Here is a 26,099-nt window from a genome sequence, read left to right as displayed (position 1 = left end):
ATGAGGTTGCGGGTTCCATCCCTGGCCTTGCTCAGCGGGTTAAGGATCTGGCGTTGCCATGAGCTGTGGTGTAGGTTGCAGACGCGGCTCAGATCCCTCGTTGCTGTGGCTCTGGCGTAGGCCGGCGGCTACAGCTCCAATTAGACCCCTATCCTGGAACCTCTCTATGCCGTGGGAAGCAGCCCTAGAAATGGCAAAAAGACAAAAGAAAAAAAAAAAGAAAATGCTATGAAGTAAGGGATGCTGGGAAGATATTTCAGACCACTTCCTACGCTACCAAACGTTTTAGGTAGAAGGGGCTCTATCATTATCGTCACCGCTGTCAGAAACAAACATTCATTCAGCATCTACTTCTCGGACCCTAGGTAAGATCCGTGCTAGGACTCTGAGAGCCACAGCTTTCTACACGGAAATTCATCACAGGCAAATATTTACAAGGACTTGGTAAGCAAAAGTATTGTATCATCTCTAACATCCCAAACAGCCCATAGCATTCATAAAAAGCAAACAAAATATTGTTAATTCAGTGGTGAACATGGATGCCAAATAGCACGTACTGTTCATCTAAACATATCTAAAACCACAACCAACTTGTCAATGCACCAAACATCGCAACTGTGTTGTTGTGTGTCTGGGGGACATACTTGCCAGATGAATATGTATCAGGTAGTTTTATATATTGAAAGGACTAGATTTCTCTGTTTTAGAAGAGATTACAGCTGCACTCTTGCTTGCCTAGTTGAACAAATATTTATCAGGTACTGCAGTGGACATGCTGATTTAGGCCAGGCCTCGGCCTACGGAGGCCTGCCTAACAGCTCCATCTGGACCTGGCAACAGTTGCCTTCACGTCTGTCCATCATCTGCACAGCACTCGCCCACCCCACTGTAGCCCACACTGTTGTTTCACAATTTGCTGTTCATGCCGATTCTTCCAGGGACATGCATGTGACAAAAACAGAACCAGCCGGAGCCTTTTTCCAAGTTTAAAAAGTGGGCAGTGAAAGATGGTTTCCACTGATACACTAAGAGGCTCTGAGGCTGCCGGCAGCCTTCTGAGGAGGTCCCCACTGCAGAATGAAATGAAGACAAGACAAACAGGAAACGGCCTAACAGTGGCCTTCCAGCACTCACTGGATGCCCTGATCCAGCCTTACCTAGAGCTAGTCCTACCTCTAAACCTCCCAGTGTTTAAACTAGCAATTTTCTTTTTGCTGAAGCCAGTTAGATATCTGAAACATACCAAGTAAAGATTCTCAACTCTTATAAGCATGTGTTACATGTTAGCTCTGTTCCAGAGGTCAGCCAAAACCAAGAAGTACAAGACAGCCCTTCCTCCACACCCACTTTGAACATGGAAAGTGGAGACACCCTTGTTTCCCACTAAACTAAAAGAGAATAAATGCTATCACAATTCCTCATGCCTGGTAACAAAGAGGAGGGTGTGATTAATAGTGACAGAAGGCCGCTTAATTGAAACCAAAAAGATATACTGAGGCAGAACAGTTTGTTTAGGCTGTGAAAACTAAATAGGACTTAATAGAATAGAAAGATGTAAAAGTACATTTCAGCAAGAAAAAACAGTGAAATAAAAATGGACAATGTATCTCAGGATTTTTTTTAAAAAATTGTCCAATGCCTACTCAGTCCTTGTCATATGTTAGACAGTAAATAAAGTTTATTTAAAGATGGAGCAAAGGCATGTGCTCTTTACAAAAAACTACTTTATAACACAGCTTCCAGGAAGAGGAGTAATCAGAAAGAGGTGTTGTCATAATTGATAAGTGCAGAAAGGGCAGCTTTAGTTAACTGCTACACTTGCTTTTGTTTTCTTTTCCAGATGCAAACAAGTTTCCTAAATGTTATAAATAAATACATACATCACATACATTAAGCACTTTTACCACTTTTTAGTAATTTTTTTTTCTTTTTTCAGCCACACCTGCGGGATCGAATATCAGAGCTGCACCTGCAGTCCTACGCCACAGCCGCAGCAACAATGGATCCAAGCTGAATCTCCTACCTATGACGTTCCAGCTCACAGCAACACCAGAAACGTAACCCACTGAGCAAGGCCAGGGATTGAACTAGTATCCTTACAGAGTTCACCTAGGGTCCTTAGTCCCCTGAGCCACAACGGGAACTCCTAAAACTTTTACTATCTAACTATGAAGACCAAAGACAAATTCTGACCAAAAAAAAAGCTGAAGGAATAAGAAGGTTATCACATGCATCATGCTGGGCATATAAGAGCTTACTCTCTCACTAATTCATTTTTGAACCAGTGGAGGCAAGGAAGGTCTGTGCACAGGCTTTGGAATTAGGGAGACCTGAACTGATAATCTCTGCGGGGATGTGGAAAATCACTTCAGCTCTAAATCTTCATTGATTATATGTTCCCACTTGTCATCACGTTGGAAGTCATAGGAGACAATGGGTACAAAGGACGGACTGGCATGAAATGAGCAGTCAACAGGCATAATAACTATTAATTATAAGAGTCCAATAAATACGAGTAGACGTTAAAATAAAATAGACCAGAATTCTCATTTTCTGCCTTTGAAATGAGGTGATTGGATAATTGGATGTTTTATTAATTAGGGTGTTTCTTTTGATAACGGCATCAGTCATGATTAGATCCTGTACTCCAAATTAAAACAGAGTGGTATTTTGGCGAATTTGATGAAGCAGAAGGTACCAAAGCTGACACCACTTTTTTGACACTGATATTATTTCCCCAATATATCTCCTCCACTGGAAGACAATTATCTGAAGGATAACAAGAAGGGCCATTTCCAGTCATCTGCACAAACTGTGGCTCACAAGCGGCCAGGTCAAGGGCATAGCTGTTTTTAGCAACAAGGAAAACAGGGTAGAGGACACAGATTTTCCTTGACTGGGCTTTTAAAAATATTTAGGACTCTGTAATGCATCTTGTACTGCACTTTTGCCATCACCCCACGACACCACCACCTGGTTACCAAAGATCTAAACCCCCTTTGTATCAAAGCTATCATTTAAGCATGAAAATTTTGAAAGCTGAACTGCCCTATCTCACGCTTACACAGAATCTCAATTCCAAGCTCTGTAGTTAAGTAATTCTAATACAAGAACAGAAACACTCAGAAAATCTTTTCATCTTCATTTCTCAGTTCAGTGTCTATTATACTTGGAATCTTTCACATTAAATTAAAACTAAAGTTATTTTTAAAAAGTTATAAATTAAGGTTACTTTTTAAAATGTTACTCCTTACTAGAAACAGCTTGATAGTTTCATGCCACCTTAAAAGCTACAGATTATTGCATATTCTGAGATGTATCCAATCACAAGTAAACTACCCTTCCTAAGGATGCCTATTTTGAATTGTTTGCAGATGTTATCAGAGTGCTTACATCTATACATTTACAGATATATTAGCACAGATGTCCATATAAAATAGAAATACATATTACACATATGATTGATATATTTTTTGAAAAAGGGAGTTCCCACTGTGGCTCAGCAGTAATGAACCTGACTAGTATTGGTGAGGACGTGGGTTCAATCCCTGGTCTTGCTCCATGGGTTAAGGATCCTGCATTGCCATGAGCTGTGGTGTACGTCGTTGCAGATGCAGCTCAGACCTAGCATTGCTGTGGCTGTAGTGTAGGCCAGCAGCTACAGCTCCAATTCAATCCCTAGCCTGGGAACTTCCACATGCCATGGGTGAGGCCCTAAAAAGACCAAAAAAAAAAAAAAATACCCTTCCATTTAAAAAAGAATCCCCCAGTTTTCCTTCAAGGAGTCAGTTTTTCTAGGGAATTTCTAACAGACAGAAAACAGGTGCAATGAAAAACACGCTTCTATTAGTGAAAACTGCTTCGCTTGCAAGATTGAGAAACTCAGTTCTAAGCCACTTAAGAAAACGAAGAGAAAGATGGGTGTGGTGTTGGAATGAGCCAGGGGTGGTCACAGCTGCATCCCCAGGCTCAAGGAATGCTATCACACCTAGGAGGCCAGCTTCTGTCTCTTTCTCAGCTGATTCCCTCTACACTGCCAGCATCCTCAGGCTGGCTCTGTCCATGGGGTGGCATTCACTCATGATCACCTGCCCTTCCTCCACAGAGACAATGATGCATGGGAAGGGATGCAGCTTTTTTCTCTGTGGGTTCAGAGGGATGTCCTACTCCATGACAGCAGGAGCGCCTCTCTCAAGATTCCACAGAGGCCGCAAAACAAGGGAATATTTCAACTTGGCACAGAGGTCCTGGCAACCCGAGGTATCCCCTTGATGCCCTCATAGAAAGGGTGCTGCTGTGTGCTCCAACAGTGTGGCCAAGACCCCCTGAAATTAAAGCCTATGCATCTAATCTTTAAAGTTCATCCGTTCACCATGCAAGATTCTGGGAGGAGGGAGTTTCCACTGTGGTTCAGCAGGTTAGGGGATCAACTAGTATCCAAGAGGATGCAGGTTCAATCCCTGGCCTCACCCAGTGGGTTAACGGACCCGGTGCTGCTGCGAGCTTCGGTGTAGGTCGTTAATATGGCTCGGATCCTGTGTTGCTGTGCCTGTGGTATAGACGGGCAGCTGCAGTTCCAATTTGACCCCTAGCCTGGGAATTTCTATATGCCGCAGGTGTGGCCCTAAATTTTACTTATTTATTTATTCAACTTTGTTTTGTTTTTAGGGCTGCACCCGTGGCATATGGAAGTTCCCAGGCTAGGGGTCTAATCAGAGCTACAGCTGCCGGCCTACACCACAGCCACAGCCATGCCAGGTCTGAGCCGCATGTGCGACCTACATCACAGCTCACGGCAATGCTGGATCCTTAACCCACTGAGCAAGACCAGGGATCAAATCTGCAACCTCATGGTTCCTAGTCAGATTTGTTTCCACTGCACCATGACGGTAATGCTGCAGCCCTAAATTCAAAACAAAACAAAACAACCAAAAAGATTCTGGGAGGAGGTGACAGGGATGAGGACCTGGCAAAGGGAGGGAGGTTAAGGGTGTTGTCACAGAGAACCATGGCTTGTCCCACAGGCATTCACACGTGTTAAGATGCCAAGGTTGGAAAATAAACAACTCCGTGTGGTCAGTAGGCTGGAACAGGAAATTATACTCAAGAGATCTGTGAGGTGAGGCCCTGTCCTCGGGGTACAGGTGTGGCAAGCATCCTTTACCCGGTACCTTTCTCTCTCTTCAGGAGAACACGCAGATTCCTCCTTTTGTGGGAGGAAGCTGGAGACAGGGAAAAGCCCGGGCGCTTTGTTTCTGTGACAGGTGCTCTTGCAGGTGCCCCTCCCCCGCCCCACTCGGAGATAAGGGCTTCCAGCTCCCCAGTTCAGTGTGCACACCTGGCGCCCACGGTGTGGTTTTGTACTAGCACATGATCACGCTTCAGCAATTACACATCAACTGCCTCCCCACCCTCGAGGACCTACGTGAAGAACTGAACTCTTGTCCACTTCTTGTGCCCTGACCCAGCCCACTGTGTGCTATACAATGGATGCTTCCTGAAGATGTGATCAAGGGCTAAAAATAAACCAGTTCAAAGCTAAATCGCGAAGGAAACTAGAGATGTGAAAACAAGCAATTACTGGAAAATGTTCTTAAAGGGCAATTAAACCACTTTATACCCACATCAGCTGAGTGGTTTACTTAAATACAATGGTCCAAACATTCGCTAATCATACACTATGCGCCAAGGGCTATGGATGGTGCTAAGACTAGGAAAACAAACATGATTGAATTTGATAAATGAACCTGATATTCTTCCTCACCTTAGGAAACTGAAGTTTTTAATTACTTGCATGTAGACGTGCTATAGAGCAGAAGGCAGAAAGGAGAAGAGTTTTTTTAGAGTTTTAAAGTGATAGGGGGAGTTCCCCTCGTGGCACAGTGGAAAAAATCCAACTAGGAGCCATGAGGTTGGGGGGTTTGATCCCTGGTCTCGCTCAGTGGGTTAAGGATCTGGCATTGCCGTGAGCTGTGGTGTAGGTCGCAGACATGGCTCCGAGCTGGTGTTGCTGTGGCTCTGGCAGAGGCCGGCAGCTGTGGCTCCGATTCGACCCCTAGCCTGGGAACCTCCATATGCCACAGGTTTGGCCTGAAAAAAAACCAATCAATCAATCAATCAAGTGATAAAAATTAAATTACAGAGCTTTGTGAACACTTTCCAGGAGACTTAAATTTGGTAGGATCTCACTTACCGGGATGTATGGTATGAACAGCCGAGCTCATCCTTCTTTTAAGCAAAAGATTCCAAAGTCGTGGTGCTCCTCCTGCTACCCCAGGAACAAATTTTTCACCCATCTTCTGAATCAACCTGCTGGCAGTGCCCAAATGCAGGAAATAGGTGCTCTGCCTCCACTGCCCCAAATTCTGGCTCTGTGGACTCTGTCCTTCCGTCATCTTTGATGCCATCTCATCACTTTAAACCAGACCACCCCAGGAGTTAAACCAGGGCCTTGTCAACTTTAGCATGCCTAGCAATGGCTGAGGAGTCGGCTACAAGGCAGACTCTGCTTCAGATGTGAAATGAGGCCTGGGGTTCTTCCTTTCTAATAAGTTTCCTGGAAGATGCTCTCCTGGGAAGACCACACTCGACCACAGAGTTAGAAGGCAGCGGAAGGATGAAAGAACGAAGAGCTTGTCCTTCCACATTTCCTAGATGCACACTTCCTCTCCCCTTCCCTAAGTTCCAATGGTAGGAAAGAATTCATAGAATCATGAATGCAGTTGTGCTATGCTTAGGCTTTAAGATGGCTTCAGAATCAGCTGTCTCCAAATGAAAACCAAATTCTTTTCCTTAGTCATCACGTCAAGAGCTCTTGCTTTCAGTGTGTTGGTGGGGCAGAAGCAAGATCCCTGGCAGCCCAAATGCCAGGAGAAAGAAAAGGTCCAAGGTAAAGGCCATTTAGGAAAGCGCCCCCTCCTCCCTCTTTCCGTTAAGGTAGTAACATTTGCATTTTTCAGATTCTCCTCTGTAGCTTCACTGAGACTTAACTCTATCCTTAAACGAGGAGACCTGTTGAACCTTCAACCAGAAAGTCTACAATTCCTCCAGGCTTGGTTATTAGGATTAGATAGAAAAGACACCGCTTAGGGATTGAAAGAATGGTCAGTCAGTCCTTTGATTCTGGGTGGAAACGCGAGCAGAGGTGGCTCCCATACAAAGCTGCTTCTCACGTCTCTCAGGAGCCCGTGGGGCCTGCCACCAGACCAAACAGAGGCTGATCTGCTGAGGGCCCGGTTCGCAGCATGAACTTTAGGATTTAGCACCAACTCGGGCGTTACCAGCCCACTTTGCAGAGAAGTCACCTGGGAAGCTCAGAGAGCTTATACAACCGGCCCAAGGTCACAAAGCCAAAGGCGGCCGAGGATGTGAACGGTGCCCAGAGCCGCAGTCCGGCCTTTGTAGCAATGCTTAGGGGAAAATCAAAGCTGGACTTCCAAAAGCTAATGCATATTCAGTCCCAAAGAAGCCCTAGACTCCGCCCTTAGGGAAGGCCGGCCCTCCTGAGGAGGTGGAGGGAAACCACTTCCGGGAAACAGAGGCCAAGAAGACCAAGCCCTTCCGGTGCACAGCAAGTGAGGGTCGTTCACGGTCAGCCGACTCGCAGGTGAGGGCCGACCCACGGGTGGCGCATAGAAATTAAAACGCATCCCTACGTTTCCGAAAACAGCATGACTCGAGATGAGAAAGTTTCATCCCTTACCCGCTTTAGGGGACACCGGGGTCAAGCGGCCGAGCGCGCGCCGCCATATTGAGTCCCGCGACTTAAATAGAGCAGGCGGGGCCTAGCGCTCGCTCGCGTGGACGTGATGACGTCACAGACCTGCGCGGGTACCAGGGCCCCACTTCATCCCCGCAACCTTTCTGGGCGGGCGCAAGGCGCTCGGGGTCCGGCCCTGATAGGCGGGGCCACATTGAGTGACGGCCCGGCCCCGCCTTCCGGTTTAGGGGACGCGGGGGGTGCTGCCAACGCGGAAGTGCTTCAAGCCTGCATTGGTAGGGGAGGGGAGGGAAGGGGAGGGGAGGGTGGAGGCGGGCGAGGGGCAGGTTCTGGCCTCAGTGGTGGCTCCCGGCTGAGTCCGAGAGGGCCGCTTTGGGGCTGATGGAGCGGCGACCCTTGCCGCCCTGCCCCCAGGCCCTGGGGGAGGGGAACACTGGGCCTGCATGCCCTGGCCGGCCCCCTGGAGCCTGAGCACCCACGGTATTCTACCTCCTCCAATCTGGAGAAATTAAACCAGAGTCGGGGTTAGGCTGCGGTGACTGAGCCTCCTTTTTGCGCAGGGCCTGGCTCCGTGCATCAGATCAACTGCCTGAGATTCCTAAGTTTCAGGTCGGGCCAAGTGCCTAATGTGAAGGTCCCAGAATCAGGGTCCTGCCCCTCCCCCCGCCCCCTCGCCTTCCCAGGAAGGGCTTCCAAGTGAGCAGTGTTGGAGGGAGGCACTGTTTTATACAGGTGCTGAAATCATGCCCACTGAGGTTTCGAGAAATAGAGCTTTACCGTTAAATCTATTGCAAGTATCAGGTGATAACAGCATTTCTTTGAGCCTTCGATTGCCCTTGCCCGCCAAGGAGCTCCTTTTGTCGTGATAAAATTAGCTGTGAAATATATTTCATTGTTGAATAACTGCATATTGCCTTATTGAATAATTGTGAGCATCTATTTTTTAAAAGCAAAAACGGACGTCTATTTTAAATTTACTGGTGCACTTGCAAAGTATAAATGTGTTGTTCATTTGGAATTTGCTAGAGGTCTCTAGAGATGTTATCTTTCTGCAATAGCCCACCCCCCAAAACAGTTTCAAAGGATCAAGAAAAAAGACCAAATGCCTTGTCATTTCTCCATTTGGTTTTTACCAAGTAATTAAAAAGTAGATTGCACTGTCTATGTACTGAGCAAATATGGACTGTTGTAATTATTTTAATTAATAGGATTACATTGGGTCAAGGTGAGACATGGGCAGGAAAAATACTTCCTTGAAAGACTGGGATGTCTAATGAGACTTTAATTGTGCTTAGAGCAGAGAATTATGTATTAAAAGAAAGCCTTGGATCGATGAGTAACAGAAGACTACACCAGGAGGGGAGCAAAGTATTCTAGTTTCAAGCATCTTTCTTTTTTCTGTCTTGCCAATTTCACAGCTATTATGAAGCACATCAACTTGTCCTTCGCAGCGTGTGGGTTTCTGGGGATTTACCACTTGGGGGCAGCATCTGCACTTTGCAAACACGGCAAAAAGCTCCTGAAGGATGTCCAGGCCTTTGCCGGGGCTTCTGCTGGTTCCTTGGTTGCTTCCGTCCTGCTAACTGCACCAGAAAAAATAGAGGTAATTAAGTAGTAACGAGGCTGTGTTTCTCATCAAGAAATTACACCTTAACAACGAAGATGAGTGTTAGCTGTGCTAACTGCCGAGAAATAATCCTTTGCCTGGGAAACGGAAAAGGTTAAGACTTCTTTTAAAATATAGTCATTAGGGATATGTGCTCTGCATTTAGGAAAGATTATTGACGGTGACAACAGGATAAGGAAATAAAATGCCTTACGTTACTCTGACTGTTTAGTCTTACGAGTCCAGCTTTGTTTCCTTCAAGCAAAGGATATTTCTCCCTGAACTGACCATGCGAAGAGCACAGGCTTTTCTCAGGGCCTTGAAGGAGTGGCTGGTCACTCTTTGCTTGCTCCTATTTACAGACAGGTGTGTAGACTAGAAGGCAGCCTAGTCATTTCTTTTAAGTGGAATGCTATTGGAATTTAATTTGTTTTTCATTCTCACAGTAAGAAGAAGCCCTGAACTCCCAGCAGTTTATCTAGAAGTAATAAAAATAAGCCTCATGAAATATTTCTGTTAATGCAATCTGTGTTTTTAATCAGTTTTCTGCTTCTAGACAGCCATCCTGCATTCTGGCTTCTGCAGGTGAAGAATAGGAGTTAATTACATTTTCTAGTGGCTTGGAGCAGTAATCAAACAGTGATTAACTCTTCCATGCCCAAGAATGACGTGGTCGCATTTAAATTTTCAAAACCACAACATTTTGAATGTCAAAAGTCTTGTTTTCAAATTTATGGTGAGCAGCTTATAGAAGAGAACCTGGACTGGAGCCCAGTTATTCAGAAATCCACTTTTATTCCAGTCTTTATGTACTAGAAAAGGGATGGAAAGCTTTAGAGACTGTACAGACGAGAACCCGAGATCTGGGAAAGGATAAAGTGTGAAAACTCCGCCCAAACCAGCACAATCATGGGGTTTGAATTGCAATCCCATTTTCTTTCTGAAGCAGGGGACTCCGAGGGGTGGTTTACCCCCTGTTCAGTGCGGTCTTTCCTTCAGGTGGGAGCAAACCTTGAGCTCTGGCGTTGCATCCTTCGGGTTTGGACTCCGCAGCAGGTTTAGAAACACATCAAGCATGATTGAGAATTGGCAGGATTTGTGAACGTACAGCCCCTTCTCTGTGATGTTGAAACACTGAATCCTTTCCTTGAATTTGAGACTTGACGTCAGTCCGATTACCTGCTCGTATTTATATCTTCGCTAATGTGGTGAGCCCGTTGCGAGGTCTCACTGCATTGGTAAGACCTGAGGGGTGGTATTGGGTGCTCACGTGAGCAGGTGGGGAATGAGTCTCTGAATGTACCTAAGGCATCATCTGCCTTGCTCCTTTCTCTGAGGAAGTTTTCAGCCATTTGACTTGAGATTTTGTTCCTTTTCTTTTTAGTGCTCAAAATCTACCCTTTGCAGGAGTGCTGTGATTTTTTTTTTTTTTTTTTCTTTTTTAAAGCAAACCACTTTTCTACCTACTCGGGTCCCCGTTAGCTCAGTTCTCCCTGATGCTCTAAGTTCCTCGAGCTTGGTGGTGGTGTGACAAAGATGCGAGTCATTAATCTGGTTCCGAGCTTGTGCACGTATAATGAAGAGGAGCACCTGATGCTGCCGGGCGTATTTTTTGGTGGTAGGCGGATTTAGATGTTGAGCTGTTAGAAGCTCAGCCCTGCCAGCCATTCCTCAGCCCTCATAATTGGCAAGGCAGGGCCTTAGACGCAGCGGGGAACTGATGCAAAGATGAGGACATCCTGCCTTAATACGTTTCCAGTCTGGTCAGGGGTGTGTGTGTGTGTGTGTGTGTGTGTGTGTGTGTGTGTGATTAAAATTAACACAAGAAAATAAGCTGGGTGGGCAGGCTGCCTTAGTAGCAAGAGCACACATGCGGGGCCACTCGTCTCTCACCTGGAAGTCGGCACAAGCCTTGACAGGCAGGCCTGCGCCCTCCTGTTGCTGCCTGTCTCAGCTCCCAGAGGGATTTCCCTAAATACATTGGCGGGCCACCTCCCCTCCCACACCCCAGGCTCCCTGTTGACTCAGGATGGGGTGCAGCTTTCTGAGTACGCCTCCCAGTTCCAGGGGGACCCTCGCCCTCTCCTGGCTGCCTGAGGACGCCGTTCACGTTTCAGTCCACACTTTTTTCACTGTGGTCTCTGCCTGTTGGCCTCTTCCGCCTCCATCTCCTGTCCACCCCCTGTTTTTTGTTTTGCTTATTTGTTATTTTATTTTCATTTTAGGGCTGCACCTGCGGCATATGGACATTCCCAAGTGAGGGGAACGTGATTTGAACGTGATTTGATAATCAGAGCTGCAGCTGAGGTCTGTGCCACAGCCACGCCAGATCCGAGCTGCATCTGTGACCTACACCACAGCTCACGGCAATGCCGGATCCTTAACCCAGTGACCGAGGCCAGGGGTGGAACCCGCATCCTCACGGATACTAGTTGGATTCTTAACCTGCAGAGCCACAACAGGAACGCGTGTCTGTATCTTAGGTCTCAGCCTAAGCATCATGTTGGAGCCCAGTGAAGTTGCTGATGTATTAGTCCCTGCCGAAACAGCTGACCCTACACTTAGCGGCTTAAAACAACACATGCGTATCTTCTAACAGTTCTGGGGGTCCTCCATCTGAAAATGTCTCACTGTCTAAAATCAAAGTGTCAGCAGGGTCCAGCTTCTCCGGAGCCTCTGGAGGACTGTGTGTCTGCGGCGTCTCCAGTTTCCAGGGGCTGCCTGCATTCCCTGGCTCATGGCCCCTCCCTCCATCCGCAAAGTCCTAAGCATAGCCTCTTCACATCTCTCCAGTCTGACACCCCTGCCCCCCAACCCCCCCGTGATTACATTGGACTCCCCCACGTAATCCAGGAGCATCTCCTCATCTCAAAACCTCTACCTTAATCACAGCATTGGACAGTCCCCTTTGCTACCTGAGAGGGCATACTCACAGGTGCCGGGGACTCACCTGGACATCTCTGGGGGGGGGGAGGGGGTCTGGATCTCCCTCCCACGGGTGCCCCAGCACTCCGCCCCCTACTCACCCGGGGCCCTCCCTCACAGGAGGGCACAGGCTCTGGGTACCTCCTTCTCAGCCTTTCCCAGGCCTGCCCAGTGCCTGGGGCCCAGAAGCGTATAGACTGGACAAACTCATAACTGAAAGACAGACCTGCCTTCAAATCCTGGTTCTGACATGAGTTTTGCTGACAGGGTGGGAAAGCTAGTTAAACCCTTTCCGTTTTCTTCCCTGCCAAGTGCGGGCTTCTGCCCACCTTCCACTGCTACGTGCAGATGAGCCCACAGAGGCCACAGGAGTGGGTCCCTGCGCTGGCTGCCTCTTAGCCTCTCCACCCCCGCCCCACGCACTGCAGAACTTTTACTGCATATTCATGCCCGAGGCTGAGCTCCACAGACCCAGATTTGCTATTTGCAGTCCGCAGTCCTCAGGACTGCCTCCTCTGTTGTGGGTGTTGTCCTTTATGGGCACTGCTGCCCAGAATCTGGGTGGGAGAGGAGATTCATTGTGTTGGAGAAATCTGCAGAAGAATGTGCTCAATTAGAATTAGAATCCAGCCATCAAGGATTTTCCACAGGTGGGCCAAGCTCTTTGAGGTGGTTAAAAAGAAAAAAAAAAAAAAAAAAAAAGATTGGCATTAAGAGAATACAAAGCTAGCCAGGGGACCAGGAGAAAATAATGAAGGAAGAGCAGTGGTGGGTGAGGGACCAGGAGTGGTGGGTGAGGGACCAGGAGTGATGGGTGAGGGACCAGGAGTGGTGGGGGAGGGCCCAGGAGTGGTGGGGGAGGACCCAGGAGTGGTGAGGGAGGACCCAGGAGTGGTGGGGGAGGGCCAGGAGTGGTGAGGGAGGGCCCAGGAGTGGTGGGGGAGGACCAGGAGTGGTGGGGGAGGACCCAGGAGTGGTGAGGGAGGACCCAGGAGTGGTGGGGGAGGGCCAGGAGTGGTGGGGGAGGACCCAGGAGTGGTGGGGGAGGGCCAGGAGTGGTGAGGGAGGGCCCAGGAGTGGTGGGGGAGGACCCAGGAGTGGTGAGGGAGGACCCAGGAGTGGTGGGGGAGGGCCAGGAGTGGTGAGGGAGGGCCCAGGAGTGGTGGGGGAGGACCAGGAGTGGTGGGGGAGGGCCCAGGAGTGGTGGGGGAGGACCCAGGAGTGGTGGGGGAGGGCCAGGAGTGGTGGGGGAGGGCCCAGGAGTGGTGGGGGAGGACCCAGGAGTGGTGAGGGAGGACCCAGGAGTGGTGAGGGAGGACCCAGGAGTGGTGGGGGAGGGCCCAGGAGTGGTGGGGGAGGACCAGGAGTGGTGGGGGAGGGCCCAGGAGTGGTGGGGGAGGACCCAGGAGTGGTGGGGGAGGGCCCAGGAGTGGTGGGGGAGGACCCAGGAGTGGTGAGGGAGGACCCAGGAGTGGTGGGGGAGGGCCAGGAGTGGTGAGGGAGGGCCCAGGAGTGGTGGGGGAGGACCCAGGAGTGGTGAGGGAGGACCCAGGAGTGGTGGGGGAGGGCCAGGAGTGGTGAGGGAGGGCCCAGGAGTGGTGGGGGAGGACCCAGGAGTGGTGAGGGAGGACCCAGGAGTGGTGGGGGAGGGCCAGGAGTGGTGAGGGAGGGCCCAGGAGTGGTGGGGGAGGACCCAGGAGTGGTGGGGGAGGACCAGGAGTGGTGGGTGAGGAACCAGGAGTGGTGGGTGAGGACCAGGAGTGGTGGGTGAGGGCCCAGGAGTGGTGGGGGAGGAGCCAGGAGTGGTGGGGGAGGACCAGGAGTGGTGGGGGAGGAGCCAGGAGTGGTGGGGGAGGACCAGGAGTGGTGGGGGAGGAGCCAGGAGTGGTGGGGGAGGGCCAGGAGTGGTGGGGGAGGAGCCAGGAGTGGTGGGGGAGGGCCCAGGAGTGGTGAGGGAGGGCCCAGGAGTGGTGGGTGAGGACCCAGGAGTGGTGGGGGAGGACCAGGAGTGGTGGGGGAGGGCCCAGGAGTGGTGGGGGAGGAGCCAGGAGTGGTGGGGGAGGACCAGGAGTGGTGGGGGAGGAGCCAGGAGTGGTGGGGGAGGAGCCAGGAGTGGTGGGGGAGGAGCCAGGAGTGGTGGGGGAGGGCCCAGGAGTGGTGGGGGAGGACCCAGGAGTGGTGGGGGAGGACCAGGAGTGGTGGGGGAGGAGCCAGGAGTGGTGGGGGAGGACCAGGAGTGGTGGGGGAGGACCAGGAGTGGTGGGGGAGGAGCCAGGAGTGGTGGGGGAGGAGCCAGGAGTGGTGGGGGAGGGCCCAGGAGTGGTGGGGGAGGGCCCAGGAGTGGTAGGGACTGGAGAACCTGTGAAAGAGTGCACCCTACAGCATCCACGGTTAGGTTTATAGCGTCCAGCTGCCTTGTGTAATGGGCCCAGAGTTCTGGAACCCGAATGACATTTTCTCTTGACAAAAAGTAGGGTCAGCTATTAATTTTTTTTTTCAGGAGTGTAACGCGTTCACCTACAACTTTGCCGAGGAAATCCGAAGGCAGTGGTTTGGAGCAGTAACCCCCGGCTATGATTTCATGGGCCGATTGAGGTATATACATAGTCCACCCCGCCACACCCCCCATAAAAGCATGTGAAAACAGAGCATGTCCTGGATAGTCTGTCGCAAGCTCAGTCAGCGTTCCCTCTGCTGAAATGTTTACAGGGCGGTCAGTAATTAAAGGTGAATCGTGCCATGTGTGGTCCAGCCACTCAAGAAGGCTGTTCTCCCCACTCACCCCAGCACGCTGGCAACCCCACCCCCACCCCAGATGGTGATGGTTCTAATCCTCAGGCCAGAACGACCCCACCTGCTAGTTTATTAAAGGGAAACATCTGCCCGGGTGGTGGTTGTTAACCTGAGGGGCTGTGGGTGGCTGGTTTCCCTGGTAACAGATGAGCCAACCTCTCATCAGTTGCCAATTTCCCTTATAAACGGTAGTCTCCTTCTCCCCCAGCCCAGGTTGTTGCTACGTTCAGCCTGCTTTCTCCCGCACCCTGGGGTGTTGCTCCATTTTTCTTGGACCCTTTTGCTCTAGATGTGTAAGGTTCCCCCATGCAGTAAACCATCGGTGTCCCTGTCGCTGTCTCTGGGCTCTTCCTTGGGTCTCCAGCCTGTGGGGTGCAGCCCACCTGGGGTCCCGTCTCCTCCTCCAGGAGTGGAATGGAGTCGATTCTCCCTCCCAACGCGCACGAGCTGGCCCACCACCGCCTCCACGTGTCCATCACCAGCACCAGGACCAGAGAGAACTACCTGGTCTCCAGCTTTCCCTCCAGAGAGGACCTCATTCAGGTAAGGGGCGCATTTCTCCTTGGCGGAAGTCCGCAAGCGCTGCTGGGCACCCTTCTCCCCTGCGCGGAGCAGCCCAGTGTCGTAAGATCCTGCCTTGTACATCATGCCTGGGAGGTGCTCCCTAAGTCAGCTGGCTGAGAAGCGGACCCACCTCCAGGCAGGCAGCTCCCAGAAACCTCCAAAGCAGCTCAGTGTTTTTCTTTGTGACTAGCAGCACGCATACTTAGCTCTGTAGCAGTAACAGGTCCTTACTCTGGTGCGGGTAATACTTTGCTGTTTATGGAAGACCTCGTACATGTGCTGTTTTCTTTTCTTTTTTTTTTTTTTTGGCTTTTTACAGCTGCACCTGCAGTGCATGGAAGTTCCCAGGCTAGGGGTTGAATCAGAGCTGCAGCTGCCGGCCTGCACCTCAGCCACAGCAATGCAAGATCCAAGCGGCATCTGCAACCTCCACCACAGCTCACAATAATGCCGGATCCTTAACCCACTGAGTGAGGCCAGGGATTGAACCTGCCTCCTCGTGGATACTAGTCAGATTCGTTACCGCTCAGCCATGAGGGGAACTGCAGTGCATGTGCTATTGTATGTAGTCCCTCCATAAATCAGGCAGGACCTGTGTGATTACTGTCATTTCGTTGCTTTGGGAGCAGAAGAAATGGGCGGAAGGATTTCACAGGACACACCCCAAGCTGTACTGATGACCGGAGGGAATCCAGGTCTCAGCTCTTCCTTCTCATGTTCCTTTCATTTCTTCCGTTTTGTTTTCAAGCCCTTTTTATCCAAACACAGGTGCAAGTTGGTTGGTTGAGAATTGATCATCTCTGGGAGATGCTTCAGTTGATCTGCAGAGAAAGCCCAGTTGCTCAGTAGTACAGTAAATATTTTAAAATTGGAAGAGGTGCTTTTTTCGTAGAAAAGCCAGGGGATGTTTCTCTTTGTCCTTTTGTGGGAATCCTAGCCAGCCTTAGGTGATGCAGAGAACATGTGTTTCGATACAGCGGAAGGTGATAGATGAATCGTGAGCGCTGCACGTTCCACCCGAAGTACATGATAAATGCGTTGATTTTTTTACTATCGACTCTCACTCTGCAGGTTTTGCATTCAAACGATATGATGTGAAATGCTTAATGAGATGTTGAACTGACAAGTCAAATTACTTTGTGACTTAAGGGATTAGAATATTTTCACTTGGTGTGCCAATTACGCCAGCCTCTTGCTTAAACATTAAGTCGTTCCAGCTTAGAAAAAGAATTGTTCTATAATGTCATTTACAGTCTTAGGTAGTCTTAAAAAATGTAAAGAGTGTGTGAGTTATCATGAGCATCAACACCCATACTGATAGGTCAGGCTCTCGGTGGATTAGAATGCCTGTCTGGCTTGTAAGGGGACAAGATGCTGTCATCATATCAAAAAACACGAGTTGGGGGAGTTGCCCCTGTGGCGGGATAGGTTAAGAATCCAACTACCACTGGGGAGGGGAAGGTGAGTCAAGGATACAATGTTGCCACAGCTGTGGCTCAGATTCCATCCCTGGGACCTTCCATGTGCTGAGGGTGCAAGCGGAAAGGAAAAAAAGAAGGGAGTTCTACCCACAGCCACTGCCTTTTCATTGAGTCTGTCCCTGGCTCCTCTGTATCTGTGTGTCAGCGGCAGAGCCTCTGAGGTTTTTTTATCCTCCTCCCCCACCCCCCACTTAGCCCTGGGCTGCATACTGTGTATCTTACAGCTCTGTTTACTTAGTTTCTGTCTGTCTTCCTTCACTAGAAAGGAAGCTCCAGGGGGGCAGGGACGGCTCTGCTCTGTCCACTGCTGTCGTCTCCGCCCCTGGCACAGTGCCAGCTCCATCAGCGTGTTCCGTGAATGAGTGCGAAGGAATAAACCAGGGAACTGAGGTGGTATCACTTGAAAGAACAGAGAAACTGGATCCTCGACGTTCAGTGATCTGAGCAGAAGGGTTGAGCTAGTTCCTGGCCCAGCTGGGATCACAGTCCAGGTCACTTGAGAGCCCTGCCCTACCCCATACACATCGCCCTCCCCCGCTCGACTGCTCTCACGGGGAGCAGTCGATTGAGGAAGATGCCCCAGAGGTGTGTGTACACAGACCCTGGGACCCGTGAATGTGGCTTCTCACGGCAAAAGGGATTGTGTGGATGTGATGATAACTGAGGGTCCTGAGGTGGGGAGGGTTACCGGGCAGACCCAAACTCAGCACGCGTGTCCTTAAAAGTGGAGACCCCGCTGGTTGTGAGACCGGAGGGCACTAAGGCAGCCCCCGAGGCAGAAGGACCTCAGTCCTACAGCCGATGGAACTGTCATCCACCAATGCTTGAATGAGCAGATAGCGGACTCCCCCCAGAGCCCCGAGAAGGCATGCAGCCTGACGCACAGCTGGACGTTTGCCTGGCTGAGACACGGGCTGGATCCGGACCCCAGGACCAGACCCCAGGATCATCCATCTGTGTTGTTCTAGCCTCTGCCTTTGTGGTAACTTGTCACGGCAGCAATAGCCAACAACTGCAATAAGCAAACATGACTGTTTTTTTTTTTTTTTTTTTTGGCTTTGTTTTGGATAATAACTATTCGGAGAATTGGTATAATTACTTGAGTTCATTGAACAGGAGAGAAATGGCTGACACAAATGTGTAATACCTTGTAAGGAGAATAATTGAATAATTAACACGTATCCTGGGGTACACGAGAAGCATTTTAAATGTTCAGCAGACTGCTCTAACCTTCTGAAGAAACTCCAAGGAAGGATGGCTAACGCCTTGACCACAGATGGTGGCTGTAAAAATGCATGCAGTAGATGCTTGGAGTGTTTGCGAAGCCTCTAGTCCAGAGAGGAGTCTGGTGAAGCCTAGAGGAAGGAGGCGGGAAGTGCATGAAGAGCAAATCAAATAGACCCGAGCTCTGGGGAATGACCATCTGTGAGCCAATGAAAGGGGCTGCAGGGGTGGTGATTCTGACTGCCCCGGTCAGGGTGGGAGAGAGAGGAAAGCCTCGTGCCCCGCCCCCCCACCTCCTTAGCTAGAGACCCAGGGGCTCTGAGATCAGGGGTCAGGACCAGAGGCAGCCCACCGTGTGTACCTGCTGCTTGCTGGGAGCTGGGCATGCCAGCTCTCATCCCACAGCCTTGGGTTGGTTGTCTGTCATCAGGGAAGTCTGTAGGCACTTGGAAAAGAGATGAAAATTTAACATCCGAGGTTCCACACGGCTCAAACCAGGCAGTAGCCAATATAGGAATGTGGGAGAGGACTGATGCCAGTGAATTTTATTGACAGCTTGTTTATTCTCTTAATGACTAGTTAGGTTTCTTTTTTTTCCTTTTTCTTTTTTGCCTTTTTAGGGCTGCACCTGTGGCATACAGAGGTTCCCAGGCTAGAGGTAGAATTGGAGCTGCAGCTGCCAGCCTATACCACAGCCACAGAAATGCCATATCCAAGCCGAGTCTGCACCCTAAACCACGCCAGAGCCGTAAGCCAGTGAGGGAGGCCAGGGATTGAACCTGCATCCTCATGGATACTGGTTGGATTTGTTATCAATGAGCCACAACCAGAACTCCACTAGCTAGGTTTCTTTTAAGGCCAGGCTCTTCATGATCCACCAGCTGACGGCTGCTGCCTCTGATTACAGACAGGGTGTCTGTGTACCGGAAAATCCCGGTAGAACCCTGCATCTTCCAACGCGCGCCTGGGTGTCTGTCTTGTGCCACGACGTCTTGCGTTATCAAGGGTTCTCTGTGCATCTCCCAGTGTTCATGTTTCAGCCTGCCGTTCCCTGGCTGCGTCTTCTGAGGGTAGTGGTGTCGGAGCCTCCGTTTTCTCAGTGTGAAGTGGAGAGAAGCAGTTCCTCTGTTACTAGAGTGAGTCAATTGAAAAAAATCCTGTAAAAGGGCGCTTGAAACAGTCAAGCTCTATAAGCACGTTGATGACAGAAAAGCTTGAGTACGTTAAAAACAACTAAGATAATAAGCCACACACACGACTGGTCGGCATCCCGATGTGGCTGTTAGGAGAGTTTAAGGTCCCGGCTTTCTTTGCGCAACCTGGGTGGGGTTCCCCCTGTTAACTATTGTATTCCTGTTTCCCTTCCCTTCTTGGTGCTGAAGCAGTGTGCTCCCCTGCATCTGTAAAACCTCAGGAAATGGATGACTGCCGAGTTTGGCTGCCTTGAGGCATCCAACGTTACAGCTCTTCACCATGAGCCCTTTTATTTTATTTTGTTCCCTTTTCGAGGGCCACTCCCATGGCATATGGAGGTTCCCAAGCTAGGGGTCTAATCAGCGCTGTAGCCACTGGCCTATGCCACAGCCACAGCAACATGGGATCCGAGCTGCGTATGCAACCTACACCACAGCTCACGGCAACGCCGGATCCTCAACCCACTGAGCAAGGCCAGGGATCCAACCGGCAACCTCATGGTTCCTAGTTGGATTTGTTAACCACTGAGCCATGACAAAAACTCCACCGTGAGCCCTTTTAAAAAATGGTACTTGGATGTGATGATACATACTTAATTTCATTTTGGGTGGCATTAAAAAAAAATCATTCTTTCATCTCATAGCTGCAAGAATAGCTCATTATTTCCTGAAAACCTCTGCTGACCAATGATGTGGTCCAAAGACTCATCGGATTTGGGATTGGATTTCTATAGTATCCGTAGTATATCTTACGTCCATGGTGACTTAATCGAGTGCTATGGTCTGAATGTTTGTGTCCCCTCCCCTCAGTTCCTGTGTTGAAATCTTAACCCCGCATAGGATGATATTTGGTGGAGGTGGGGGGGGGCTTTGGAAGCTGATGAGCTCACAGGGGTGGAGCCCTTGTGAATGGGATTAGTGCCCTTATAGAAGAAGACCCAGAGCGCCCCCTTCTGTCCAGTGAGGATGCAGAAGTGGGTTCTTGGCAGACACTCAATCTGCCTTGATCTTGGACTTGTGGGATTTCACAAGTGTGACAAAGTTGCTGTTGCTTCTAAACCACCCCATCTGTGGTATTTTGTTGGAGCAGCCTGAACAGTGTAAGGCAAGAAATTAGTCTTGAGAACTAAGGATGCTGCTGTAACAAATACCTCCACAGTGTAGAAGTGGCTTTGGAGTAACAGCCAGAGGCTCAAAGAGTCGTGAGGAGCTTGGTGGAAAAAGCATTGCTGTAGGTAATTGAGGTGAGGACTCAGAAGGAAAACAGTAAGCCCTAGAGACAGCCTCCATCATCTCAGAAAAATCCGGACAGCAAAAGCCGTGTTGATGAGGTCTCAGATGGAAACACATTTTATCAGACAATTGGAGAAAGGCCGTGTTTGTTCGAAGCTGACAAAGAATAGCAGCATGATGTTGTGCTGTGCTCATGTTTGGTGGGTGGTAGAACTTGTGAGCCATGACACTGGGTATTTGATGCAATTTCTAAGCAAAATACGGAAGAAGCGGCCTGATGTCTCTTGATCGCTTATCGTAAAGTGCGAGAAGAGAGACCTGCCTGAAAAGATGGAATTGTTCCTTAAAAGCAAAGCAGAACTTAAAGATTGGGAACCTTCTCAGCCTCTCTATATTTATCGGGAAGGATGAGGAAGGTCTGGCCAGGTGGCGAGATCATCACGGGATAAGGAGATGAGCTTGGCTATCTAGACAGAAGCCAGGACCTATGGTCCACTATGTGGAAGAAGGCCGTTCAGAGATCATCAGGGCAGCTCCTGGCATCAGAGGCCCCCAAGTGCCAGGATCCCAGCCAGCACCAGGCACTGCAGAGACCTCCCCCTAGGACAGGGGGAAGACCCCACCCCGACCTCATTCATAACCCCGGACTGTGGAACAGTGATCCCAGCCCTGGGGAGCCGCTGCCGGGAGACCCAGGCACAGAGGCAAATACTAGTCATGGATACTTAGCAAGTCCTTTGTTTGTGGGCCTTTTGCATATTGTTTCCATTGTCCATGTGTGTCTGTCTTTGTTTTGTTTCCTTTTTATGACCACACCTGCGGCATATGGAGGTCCCCTGGCTAAGGGTCAAATCAGGGCTGCAGCTGCCGGCCTACACCACAGCCACACCAACACGGGATCTGAGCTGCCTCTGAGACCTACGCTGCAGCTTGTGGCAACAGCAGATCCTGAACCCCCTGAGCGAGGCCTGCATGCTCACAGATACATCCTCACAGATACCGGTCGAGGTCTTAACCCTCTGGGCCACAGTGGGAACTCCTGCTTGTGTACATCTTGCAGATCAACGCCTTGTTTTAAGGTCCAGATTTTATTCGGGGCTGTTTTTCCTCAGAAGGAAACAGGCCATCAGGAAATCCAAACCCCTTTTAATACTAGCTTTCCACAAAGCATACTTGGGGAGCAGGACATCACCCCGACAGCTCAGCAGAAAAGATTTTGAAATGAACCAAGGCCCAGAAGGGTAGTGTCCTGTCCTTGTCTGAATTGGTACACATGACTGAATGTGTGTTTACAAGCAGCTGCAGCATCTGCTCTGAGACGGCCTCTGACATTCCTGAATGCTCCTTGATATGTACGCCCTGAAAACATTGATGACGAATGGTGACCCTCTTGGGAAGAAGAACCGAGGCTCCCTTGCTCCCCTGTCTTCCATCTCCCTGCTCACGGCCAGCATGGTCACGGCAAGGTCTTCTCCCATTCAGCCTTGGAACGGTGAAATAAGGACTGCATTTAAGACGGGTCATGATCTCGGGAAGACTGAGGAAGATAAATTCAAATCTGTCTTTGAATTTCAACGACACCAGCAGGTTCCGAGGAAACCGCCAGATCCTCATTAAATTCCACAGTCAGCTCGAGGCATCACCTGTAACTTGGGGAGACTCTATTCGCTAAGGAAGCCAGACCACATAATTTTCTAAATACCCCTTTTCTCTGAACTATAAAATGAAAAGAGTTTGTCCAAACATGTATTGAATACATGCTTGGCAGTGTTGTCTACAGTTGCTACAGGAAGCCACTAACTGTTATTTTTATCCTTGTGTGTTTGGTGAGAAGGAAACAGGATCCAAATCCATGGTTTAACCACGTGGGAGTTCCCATGGTGCCTCAGCAGGTTAAGAACCCAACTAATATCCATGAGAATGTGGGTTCCATCCCTGGCCTTGCTCGGTCTAAGGATCCAGTGTTTTCGCAAGCTGCGGGATAGGTTGCAGATGTGGCGTTGGTGTGGCTGTGGTGTAGACCAGTAGCTGCAGCTCCGATTCCACCCCTAGCCTGGGAACTTGCATATGCTGTGGGTGTGGCCCTAAAAAGTAAACGAAGCAAAGGAAAAAAAAAAAGAAAATACATGTAATACTTAACGTGCTGGGTCAAGTGATGGGGCAGGAACAGTGGGCTTCTGCCTTCTCTGCCCATGTTCTCAACCCAGATGGTCTCCAGATTCCGCCTACTGTCCAGGGTGCTTAGACACGCCTGCTCGAGAACCACTGCTCTGGGTGTGTAGGGATGTATGTATTGGTTAGAAAAATTTCATTGGCGCAAGGAGGCAAGAGAAAGAGGATATTGAGGCATAATATTTCATCAACTACCCTTACACTGTCAGTCTTTTGCCTCCCTTTGTAGAAAATCCCATTTGTTTGCAATAAGATGGCCGTAAGCCCAGCAAAGCCGCTTACCTCCTAACTATGGAAAGCTCATTTCCCCACTAACGTGAGTTTGCTATACAAATCAGCAGCCCATATCAACTGTGACAGAACAAATACCTTGATTTGGGGGGAAGTGAAGGGTATTTTCCAGTTCGCTGCCCTCTTCATATCAGCTCCAAGGATTCTTACTGTTATTATCTGGAGCAAAATAATTGGATAGCATTTTTCATCTAAACACCTCAAAGCATTAACTTGTAAACTTCACTTTATACCTTGACACATAATTCTGGTTGTAAGGGTACTGACTTTTGTTTTGTTTTTGTATTTCCAGGCCACATGTCTGTGTAGCAGAATAAACTAAGTCATTGTGTTTATGGAGTGGCTTTGGTTGCTTAAAAACCTCTGAGGGCCGTCATTGCCCAACATGTGTACTAGCCACAGAATGTGCGTTATTACGGGGCTGCAGGGCTGCATTTTGCAGAATAACTTCTTAAAATAGTTCCGTGGCGCATGCAGAACCTACATGGGGTCTGTAATTATTTTTATTTTTATTTTTTTTACGGAGGAGCCAGTGGTGATCGTGCCAGCTTAGGGTGAAGGCAGTGACCATAACTGTGAACAGTCTTGCTCTGAAAACCACTCCGCTGCCCACATCAGGGCCATCGGGTGTGGACCGCGTTGGGCCTGCATATGCCTGGATGCCATCCTGTCTGCCCTCCACATTGACGCGGTTTCCACAAACCCCCAGAAGGGGCCGTGCACTCCTGCCTCCCTCCTTGTGGGACGGCTGTGGGTGATGTGGAAGCAGCCTGTCCCGTCACGTCCCCCACAGAAAGCACCAATCTTAAGATCAACACTTTGGTTGGGGCACGTCTGTGTTGACCCTTTTCAGACGGCCGGGAGGAAATCTCGTGCAAGGTCATCCCTGTGTCTTGGCCTAGTGCTCTGCTTCCCTCCGAGTCCTTAATACCCACATGCCCCGTCACACAGGGCCCAGACAGCGTGCACCTGTTTCGCGCACCCCGCGCCAGCCTGGCACAGCAGAGTTGTGCACCCCCCCTTGGCATTGTCCCTTTGTCTTTGCTGCCACAGTGCCTGGGCTGGGCTTTCGCACCACTGACGTTGCTTCGACTGCAGCCTCACGCCCTCCGTGCTCCTGGGGCCAGGCCCGTGGCCGTGGGGGCTGTGGCATCCAAGACCCCTCCCCTGTCCTCTGTCCTGTAGCAGTCGTGTCCTGCTGGTGACTGGGTCTGTCATTTCGTTGCCCTTCGGAATAAATCAGCTTTTGAGAGCTGACCTCAGAAATCGTACTTAACAACCTTGTTTCTACCGGGGAAAGGCCGACTTATCTCTCGAGAATTCTAAATAAATGATTTCCAAATCAGCTTTGGGGCCATAATCCATTTCTGAATAATAGATGCTGGGGGGAAAAAAAATCTCATGAAATCTTTGACAGCAGACGTAGAGTCTTCATTTAACAGTTGAAGGGCTGCAGTTTAAATATTCAGTATCTCCTGCTGTATCTTTCCAAAGAGAACACTAGTGACTTGGAAGTAACGTTGCAAAGCAAAGCATGTACCTGTCAGAAAAGCTCCAGGACCCACCTTCTCCAGGGGGAAGAAAAGGTAGTATTTTAAACGGCAATCTTTTTTGACTGTTTAAATGGCACATAGAGTGTCATCAGTGCCCACACTCACCACTGTCTCATTATGGATCCAGGCCATGTCCCTGGCACATGAAATGCATTCCTCCCTCAGTGAGATCCTGGCAACGTAATTTAGAACATCCCCGAGCGGCAGGCTAACCTCCCCTGTAATAACCAGAGGCGTTTGTTCCTCTGGAAGACAGAGTGAAACTTTAAAATGATGCTTACTAGAGTTCCCATCGTGGCGCAGCAGAAACGAATCCAACTAGGAACCACGAGGTTGCAGGTTCGATCCCTGGCCTCGCTCAGTGGGTGAAGGATCCAGCGTTGCCATGAGCTGTGGTGTAGGTCGCAGATGCGGCTCGGATCTGGCATTGCTGTGGCTGTGGTGTAGGCTGGCGGCTGCAGCTCCAATTGGACCCCTAACCTGGGAACTTCCATGTGCTGCAGGTGCGGCCCTAAAAAGACAAAAGACCAAAAAAAAAAAAAAAAAGATGCTTGATGCTTACAGTGTGGAGGAGAGCATTGTAAATACCTTACTTAAAATTGCATTGTAAAGAACTCATCTGCAATAAACTGCAAACCCTCAGGAATTTAGACTTACCTGGACATTGATTTTATATCAACTCCGCTGTCTACAATTAAATGCCAGTTTTACTCAGGAGCAGTTGACGGAGTCAAATATGATAAATCATGCCTCTCTCTCTCTCTATCTCAGGTCTTTTCTGATATTAAACATTGTTATCTTCTATTTAAGTGTGTCCTGTAGTACACTTGAAATAGGTGGAACTTGATGGCATTTTCACAGTACACTTTTGTGTGTTTAAACAACTATAATTTGATGGTAGGTGCCATGAAATAGATCATGGCTTGCCACTGGCCCCTCTCACAAGTGGTGTCTTCCCTTTGTCCATCTAGGTCCTGTTGGCTAGTAGCTTCGTGCCCATTTACGCGGGACTGAGACCAGTGGCGTACCGCGGGCAGGTAATGTGCTGAAACTGACCAATTATCCGTAGTTCCCTTCTGCATACATTGCCTGTGAAAGATCCAATTTTGTGATATTCTGGTAGCTCGAACTCTCTAGGACCTTTTAAAATATTTTTGCTTTTTAGGGCTACACCTGTGGCTTATGGACGTTTCCAGGCTACGGGTTGAATTGGAGCTGCCACTGCAGGCCTACCCCACAGCTCACAGCAACACTGGATCCTTAACCCACTGAGCGAGGCCAGGGATCAAACCCGCGTCCTCATGGATACTAGTTGGGTTTTGTAACCCACTGAGCCAGAATGGG

The 26,099-nt window shown here is 49.6% G+C and overlaps 1 protein-coding gene and 1 long non-coding RNA gene across 52 annotated transcripts in view; one reads left to right on the top strand and one right to left on the bottom strand.

Moving 5' to 3' along the window:
* Positions 1-7,761, bottom strand: part of LOC102166211 (uncharacterized) — a 544,835-nt gene extending 537,074 nt beyond the window's left edge. For 26 of the 34 annotated variants that reach the window (XR_014836088.1, XR_014836086.1, XR_014836093.1 and 23 more), the window contains exon 1: positions 6,194-7,761. This is a non-coding gene — a long non-coding RNA (uncharacterized LOC102166211). The remainder of the gene's footprint in view (positions 1-6,193) is intronic. The other 8 variants (XR_014836111.1, XR_014836098.1, XR_014836104.1 and 5 more) reach the window with 1 other exon arrangement.
* Positions 7,532-26,099, top strand: part of PNPLA4 (patatin like domain 4, phospholipase and triacylglycerol lipase) — an 82,003-nt gene continuing 63,435 nt past the window's right edge. For 9 of the 18 annotated variants that reach the window (XR_014835992.1, XR_014835991.1, XR_014835986.1 and 6 more), the window contains exons 1-5: positions 7,949-7,995; positions 9,139-9,323; positions 14,752-14,846; positions 15,452-15,587; positions 25,727-25,792. Coding sequence is in view for 9 of the 18 variants with exons in the window: in XM_085008949.1 (XP_084865075.1) it covers positions 9,144-9,323; positions 14,752-14,846; positions 15,452-15,587; positions 25,727-25,792 (477 nt within the window). In the remaining 9 variants the exon portion in view is untranslated. 18 annotated transcript variants of the gene reach the window in all.

Source organism: Sus scrofa, chromosome Y, assembly GCF_054392235.1.
Source record: "Sus scrofa isolate SSC_HxYL_T2T_F1_AM1 chromosome Y, Sscrofa_HxYL_maternal_Yorkshire_Landrace_v2.0, whole genome shotgun sequence".
Taxonomy (NCBI): domain Eukaryota; kingdom Metazoa; phylum Chordata; class Mammalia; order Artiodactyla; family Suidae; genus Sus; species Sus scrofa.
This window is presented reverse-complemented; position numbering and strand designations above follow the sequence as displayed.